This window comes from Acipenser ruthenus, chromosome 45 (genome assembly GCF_902713425.1).
Source record: "Acipenser ruthenus chromosome 45, fAciRut3.2 maternal haplotype, whole genome shotgun sequence".
Classification (NCBI taxonomy): domain Eukaryota; kingdom Metazoa; phylum Chordata; class Actinopteri; order Acipenseriformes; family Acipenseridae; genus Acipenser; species Acipenser ruthenus.
The window spans coordinates 8,742,032-8,749,235 of record NC_081233.1 but is presented as its reverse complement, the minus strand read 5'-3'; the positions used below and the strand labels follow the sequence as shown (position 1 = coordinate 8,749,235).

Here is a 7,204-nt window from a genome sequence, read left to right as displayed (position 1 = left end):
CCGGGCACCAGGGCGTCCGGGTTTGTTAATTCCTGACACCCGAACACAGATGCCAAATCCCGGACCGTCCCGGTCAAACCCGGACAGGTGGCAGCCCTAGTCGGATTATACAGTCAAAAAGCAATCCCAGTCTAGGAAGCTGCGCTAAGATTATTATTATTATTATTATTATTATTATTATTATTATTATTATTATTATTATTATTATTTATTTATTAGCAGACGCCCTTATCCAGGGCGACTTACAATCGTAAGCAAATGCATTTCAAGTATCACAGTACAAGTAATAATACAATTAAGAGCAAGATAAATACAATGACTTTGGTTCAAGCAAGCAAGATTCTGTTCACAATATCCCTTATGCTCACAACCCGTTAAAACGAAAGTTCTGAAAACCGTGAGAAATGGTTTCTTTAATAACGCATTTAAATAACAAACTGCTCATTTCTCATAAAAATAAACTAAGCCCTCTAGCGTGCAATACCGCCTCCGGGGCGCTAGGGGTCTCTGTCATAAGAGCAGACACGCAGATGCCGGCACTACAGGATCTAGCTCTTTTCGACAGGTGTCGCTGGTAGCTGACTGGGTGTAAACATGAGATAGGTGCAGGCGTTAAAAAATACTTGCTTTATGTTGTTATGCTTTCATATCTATTGCATAACGCGTAGCGCCGCTTCTCTTCGCCAGTGTGTGTGTGTGTTTCACATATAGATCGATCTGTGTGTATTGTATATTAATATCCTAGCCTGTTTTCTTCCCAGTTGTTTTGCTGTTGTTTTTGTTTTTTTAATGGGGTTCAATAAGACACACATCAGTATAGGCTATGCCAGCGTCGGTGTGCTGATGGGGGTCTCCGCGTTCCTCGTTTGGAATATCGCGTTCAAACAGCCGTGGACAGCGGCGATGGGGGGGCTGTCAGGTAAACGCGCTTCACCATCATCATCTTCATCACTATCACTATCACTGTTATTATTATTAATATAGATATAGATATAGATAGATAGATAGAGGGCAGCAGTGTGGCGTAGTGGTTAGGGCTCTGGACTCTTGACTGGAGGGTTGTGGGTTCAATCCCAGGTGGGGGACACTGCTGCTGTACCCTTGAGCAAGGTACTTTACCTAGATTGCTCCAGTAAAAAAAACCTAAATATATATAAATGGGTAATTGTCCTGGATAAGGGCGTCTGCTAAGAAATTAATAATATATATTAGCTCAAAGAGCCAGCTGCCCAACGTTTCGATATGTTGTACATATCTTTCTCAAGGGAGCCTGTGTTTGAATCCAAACATTGGAGGTATTTATAGGTTTTTGACGGCATGACAACTACTTGTTATTGTTTACATTCAAATTCATGATTTATTCTTACATGATGTAATGGTGTTCTATATATTGTGACATCATATATAAAAAGTATATATATGTATGTGTTAATGTTGCTGTGAATACGTTGTGTAAATGCATTCTGTGGCGTGGTGGTGGCTGCAGTTTATTTTAGATCTATAATAATATAAAATCTTGTTTCTGAAGCACACTGTTATATAACTCAGGGTTTAGGGCCGCCGTAGCTCTGTACTGTCGACAGGGGCGGCTCTTTCGACATCATCAAAAAAAAAAAAAACTTGCCCCACTTTTGTGCCTCAGAGTTGTTTGTAAAGCCTGTTTTGTTTTAATCGGTTTTGAAAGTTCCTCAGTTCAGTTTGGAGTCGCCGCTGCGTGATATTTTTATATTCGTTGGCCTGCCTGTCAAACTTTAAACTTTATGAAGGGAAAGCAGATCATGTTAAACGATTTATTTTGTGTTCATCTGCTTCCTGTGAAATATATACAAGACATCACTGTATATTAAAGAAGGATGCACATCCTGTCCAGAAAGCTGGCTGGAGTTAAAATGCAATTGTGCTGTGCACGGAAACCTACAAATATTAATAATAATAATAATAATAATAATAATAATAATAATAATAATAATAATACTACTTGATTTCTATTTTCTTTTTTTCTTATAACATTTCATAATCTTAGGTTGCTTAAGAAATGTTATAAGAGGCTCAGTGGTCCAGTGGGCTTGTAACCAGGAGGTCCACACTTCAAATCCCAGCTCAGCCACTGACTCACTGTGTGACCCTGAGCAAGTCACTTAACCTCCTTGTGCTCCGTCTTTCGGGTGAGACGTAGTTGTAAGTGACTCTGCAGCTGATGCATAGTTCACACACCCTAGTCTCTGTGAGTGCATTGGATAAAGGCGTCTGCTAAATAAACAAATAATAATAATAATAAAAAAAGGTGTATAACTGGGATGGAAATAAGACTCCCATTGCATAGCAGTGTGATCCACTCCTGGTTTTACTGTGAGTCTTTTTTCTTATTCCCATCCCTGAATAACTACATTATGAAGAATGATGGAACGCGACTGGATTGGATGTTCGTAACAAACAGAAAGTAAAACCCGCGTCCTATTTTTCAAAAAACCTTCCTGAAAGAACAAATAGATTTCTTTCGCTCAGGGGAATTCCACTTGGAGGTTGTTGTTTTTTTTCTTCAGTCTTTTTGTGTGTCTGTTAGCAGTGGCGGTGAGGCAGGCTGTTCCCTGGAGAGCGGGATGCAGAGGAGGTGTCTGTCTGTCCGTCCGTCCTCAAGATTCAAAGCATGCGGGCTGCACAGCGTTTCTGCCTGTCTTTTTTTTGTTTGTTTTTTATTCCCTCTCGGCTGGTGCACAGACTCGGAGCTAAAAACAAAGTGATCTCCTCACCAATGCTTTTAAGTGCTGCACAGTAACCAGGACAGGGGGAGACGCACATTTATGGGAAAAAGTGGGGATAGAATTGAGAACACAGTCCAGTAACCCCCCCCCTGAAGTTTAAACAGTGACCCCTCGCATACGTCTGAAACAAGTCAGGTTTTATTTTTTGCTGAGTCAAGTAAGGACCCCCCACCCCCCCTACAGCTCACATGACTTGGCAAATTTCAACACTGCGTGAAAAACAATGACAGTGGATTTTTTTTGTTTTGTTAGAGTGGCACGTGAAGTGACCCGGCCTGTCGGAGGTCGCGGTTCCTGTTTTGTTACAGAGAGAGAGAGAGAGAGAGAGAGAGAAAATGTGTTCTCGTGATTCAGAACGAAAAAAATAGCTGATTAAGAGCAGTCCTGAGTGAGTGAGAGAGAGAGAGAGATAGAGCGTGCTTTTCTCTGCAGAGTCATGCTGACACAGCACTTTAATAAGCTGAGTCAATCGAGTGGAAGAAGAGAAAAAAAAGTTTTAGAATTGCCCTTCCTGCTTGAGTGTGCTGGCTCGTACAGCAACTAAACAAATAACCTGAGGCAGACGAGGATATTCAGGTGGAGCGCTCCACTGAAATCAGGTGAGAGTCATTGCTGTTGACTGAGCTCATTTACCAACCGGAGCAAAACAACTAGAGAAACAGCAGCTTGGGTTTGTGATGATCGCTGCTTCTCTTAGACTCTGTGCAGAACAGCGATCCACACAAACCCAAGCAGCTGTTCCTTCACTCCTGTCACTCTGAATGGTGAATCAGCCCGATCGACAGCCTGGTCAGAGCTCCATACGAGAAGTGAGGAATCTGATTGTGCAGCCCTGATGTCTGCAGCTGTGACCCTGTATCACCCTGTAAAATGAACTCATGTTGCTTCATAAAGTCGAATGAAACCTGCTGAATAATGTTGCGTTAACATATTGAATTGCTCTCCTCCCCTCTCCTCTCCCCTCCCCTCCCCTCCTCTCCCCTCCCATCCCCTCCTCTCCTCCTCTCCTCTCTCCCCTCTCCTCTCCCCTCCCCTCCTCTCCTCTCCTCTCCCCTCCCCTCCCCCCTCTCCTCTCCATCTCTCCATCTCTCCTCCACTCCTCCTCACCTCTCCTCTCCCTCTTTCCTCTCCCCTCTCCTCTCCCCTTCTCTCCTCCCCTCTCCTCCTCTCCTCTCCTCTCATCCTCTCCTCTCCTCTGCACTCCTCTCTCCCTCCCCACCCCTCTCCTCCCCTCTCCTCTCCCCTTCTCTCCTCTCCTCCCCTCTCCTCTCTCCCTCTCTCCTCCTCTCCTCTCCTCTCCCCTCCTCTCTCCCTCCCCACCACTCTCCCCTCCCCTCCTCTCTCCTCTCCCCTTCTCTCCTCTCCTCCCTTCCTCTCTCCTCCTCTCTCCTCCTCTCCTCTCCTCTCCTCTGCACTCCTCTCTCCCTCCCCACCCCTCTCCTCTCCCCTCCCCTCCTCTCTCCTCTCCCCTTCTCCCCTCTCTCCTCCCCTCTCCTCTCTTCCTCTCTCCTCCTCTCCTCTCCTCTCCTCCCCTCTCCTCCCCTCCTCTCTCCTCCTCTCCCCTCCTCTCCTCTCTCCTCTCCCCTCCTCTCCCCTCCTCTCCCCTTCTCTCCTCTCCTCCCCTCTCCTCCTCTCCTCTCCCCTCTCCTCCCCTCTCTCCTCCTCTCCTCTCCTCTCCCCTCCCCTCCTCTCCTCCTCTCCCCTCCTCTCCTCTCTCCTCCTCTCCTCTCCCCTCCTCTCCCCTCCTCTCCTCCCCTCTCCTCTCTCCCCTCCTCTCCTCCCCTCTCCTCTCTCCCTCTCCCCTCCTCTCCCCTCTCCTCTCCTCTCCTCTCCTGCAGGTGTGCTGGCGCTCTGGACTCTCATCACTCACATCATGTATGTTCAGGATTTCTGGCGGACGTGGCTCAAGGGGCTGCGCTTCTTCCTCGTCATGGGAGTGCTCTTCTCCGCGCTGGCTCTCGTGGCCTTCATCACCTTCCTCACCCTCGCCATCACCCAGCACCAGTGTGAGTCAACCAATCCGAGTGCTCCCTTTGCTTGCAGTCCTCCTAGTAGAGGTGTCTTATTAACCAATCACAGAGCTCCCTTCGCTACAAGTCTTTAGACACACACACAGAGTAATACCCCGTTCACATTAACACAGCAACATAGAGAAGACTGAATCTGTTAAGAAACTGTGCAAAGAAGCAGATCAAATGATTTATAATATAGATGGAAGGAAAGGGGACCAAGTCTCGCCGTGTGAGGTGCTCCCTTGTAATCAGGCACTGAGGATTGATCCCTCTCTCTCTCCACTCTCTCCTCTCTCCTTCCCCCCTCTCTCTCTCCTCTCCTCTCTCCTCCCCCCCTCTCTCTCCTCCCCCTCTCCTCTCCCCCCTCCTCTCCCCCTCTCTGTCCTCTCCACCTATCTCTCTCCTCTCTCCCCCCCTCTCTCCTCCCCCCCCTCTCTCCTCTCCCCCTATCTCTCCTCTCCCCCTATCTCTCCTCTCCCCCTATCTCTCTCCTCTCTCTCCCCCCCTCTCTCCTCTCCTCTCTCCTCTCCCCCTCCTCTCTCTCTCCAGCCTTTACAGACCCGAGGAGCCTGTACCTGTCGTCTGTGTGGAGCTTCATCTCTCTCAAGTGGTCCTTCCTGCTGGCTCTGTGTTCGTACCGGTACCGCAGGGAGTTCGCTGACATCAGCATCCTCAGTGACTTCTGAGCCCCGCCCAGCCCCCCCCCCCTGCCGCTGCACTGCGCCCCGCCCCCCCCCCGCCAGCCGCTGCACTGTGCCCCTCTGAGAGCCGAGAGAGAGGGACTCAGTGCAGCACCGCTGCAGACTCCCTTTGCATTAACAGCACCTCCAAGAACAACATCATTACTGGAAACACATGCCGTTTGTAGCGTTGTTCAGGGAGGGGAAACGAGGCTCCCGCTGCACAGCAGTGTGATCCATTCCTGGTTTCACTACGAGTTTAATCAGACACACCTGAGCTTGTGAGCTAGAAACACCGGGGCTGATCAAGCTCAGAGTAAAACCTGGAGTGGGTGAAACTGCTGTGCAGCAGGAGTCTTGTTCCCATCCCCGTTTCAAATGCTGTCATTGTTTTTGTTCAAATGCATTACCGGCTCGGTGGATTTTTTTTACTGTTGTGAGCGGACGGATGGACGGAGCAGAGAAGAGGAAGAGGAGGAGGAGGATTAAAAATTAAAACCGTCCGTTCGTGTTCCAGTTCATCAGTGACTGCGAGGCAGTTTGCAAAGACGGAAGGTCGTTTCTCGCTTTGTCCTTTTTTTTTGAGGACAGAGTGGCTAGTTGGTTTACGCGTCAGGATTTAGGTGCACTCATGCAATCTCTCTCACTCTCTCACACACTCTCTCGCTCTCTCTGCGCAGAGCCGAATGCACCCAGTGTATATTGTCTCTGTCCCGTGTGCTTTAAATTAACAAACGCTAAACGGAGGAGAAAAACTGCAAGGGCATTGAAAAACAAACAGGGGCTGGGGGTCAAGGGTCAATGCCAAGATCATGTTGAAAAAATGGAATCCTTTTGGGTCTGACGTCAGCACTTAAATAAATAAATAAAAAAGAAAGATATATTATTTCTGTTTTGCAGCCGGCACTAATTTGACTTTTTCCTGTGCTGTTTTGCACTGTATTACAGCATTGAAACGCACTGCTGCAGTAATCCCTGCTGTCCACTAGGGGGAGCCAGGTCTCCCATTCGGAATGAGCGGAGTGAATTTACACAGACCTGTTCGTAACAGAGCACTTTAAAATATAATGTTTAATATTGCGGGATCATTCCCTTTGCACAGTTTGATGCAGCGCCTGTTTCGGGACACGGGCATGTTTATATTAGATATTACACCTTGGACACCACCACGAGTGGCTGAACAGTGGCATTTAAACCCAGTCCCTCGGCTCTAACCGTTAGGCTACCCCACCTCACACAGGCAGTCAGTGAATTAGTGATGGCGCTTTGTATGGGACTCGAACCCGACTCAATCTCCTGGCTCCCAGCCCTCTCTCAGTCTAACGCTGTTTATGCTACATAGGTGAATTTCACATGTAAAGTCGATATGAATTGTCAGCCGCTGTTCATCTTTACCTTACGATGCGCGCATGTTCATGTTTTAACTGATGATAAATAATAAACTAATATGAAAGTAAGTGGGTATTTTTTTTTGAGAAACCGCTTTTAATCTACATGTTTTTAAAAACAGATCTTTTTTTTCGTTTCCTAGTACAATTAGTATGTTTGCTTTTGGTGGTAAAAAAAAAAAAAAAAAGTACTTGTGTATGTAACAACGTATTAAAGAAAATTAAAATATTTTATCATTTAGACTTGTGTCATTTTGTACACACATACACACACACACACACATATATATATTCAATTATTTCAGTACGTTTTGGACTTTTTTTTAGCTGTGTTGAAAGTTTTATTTTTTTATATATAACTG

The 7,204-nt window shown here is 46.8% G+C and overlaps 1 protein-coding gene across 1 annotated transcript; it reads left to right on the top strand.

The window, feature by feature from the left end:
* The first annotated feature begins 542 nt into the window (after positions 1–542).
* On the top strand, positions 543–6,911 carry LOC131720919 (heme transporter hrg1-A-like). Its single transcript, XM_059013403.1, has 3 exons — positions 543–919; positions 4,601–4,768; positions 5,324–6,911. Exons 1-3 carry the CDS (start codon positions 790–792, stop codon positions 5,458–5,460), a joined length of 435 nt encoding a protein of 144 aa, XP_058869386.1. The 5' UTR covers positions 543–789; the 3' UTR covers positions 5,461–6,911.
* The last annotated feature ends 293 nt before the right edge of the window (positions 6,912–7,204 follow it).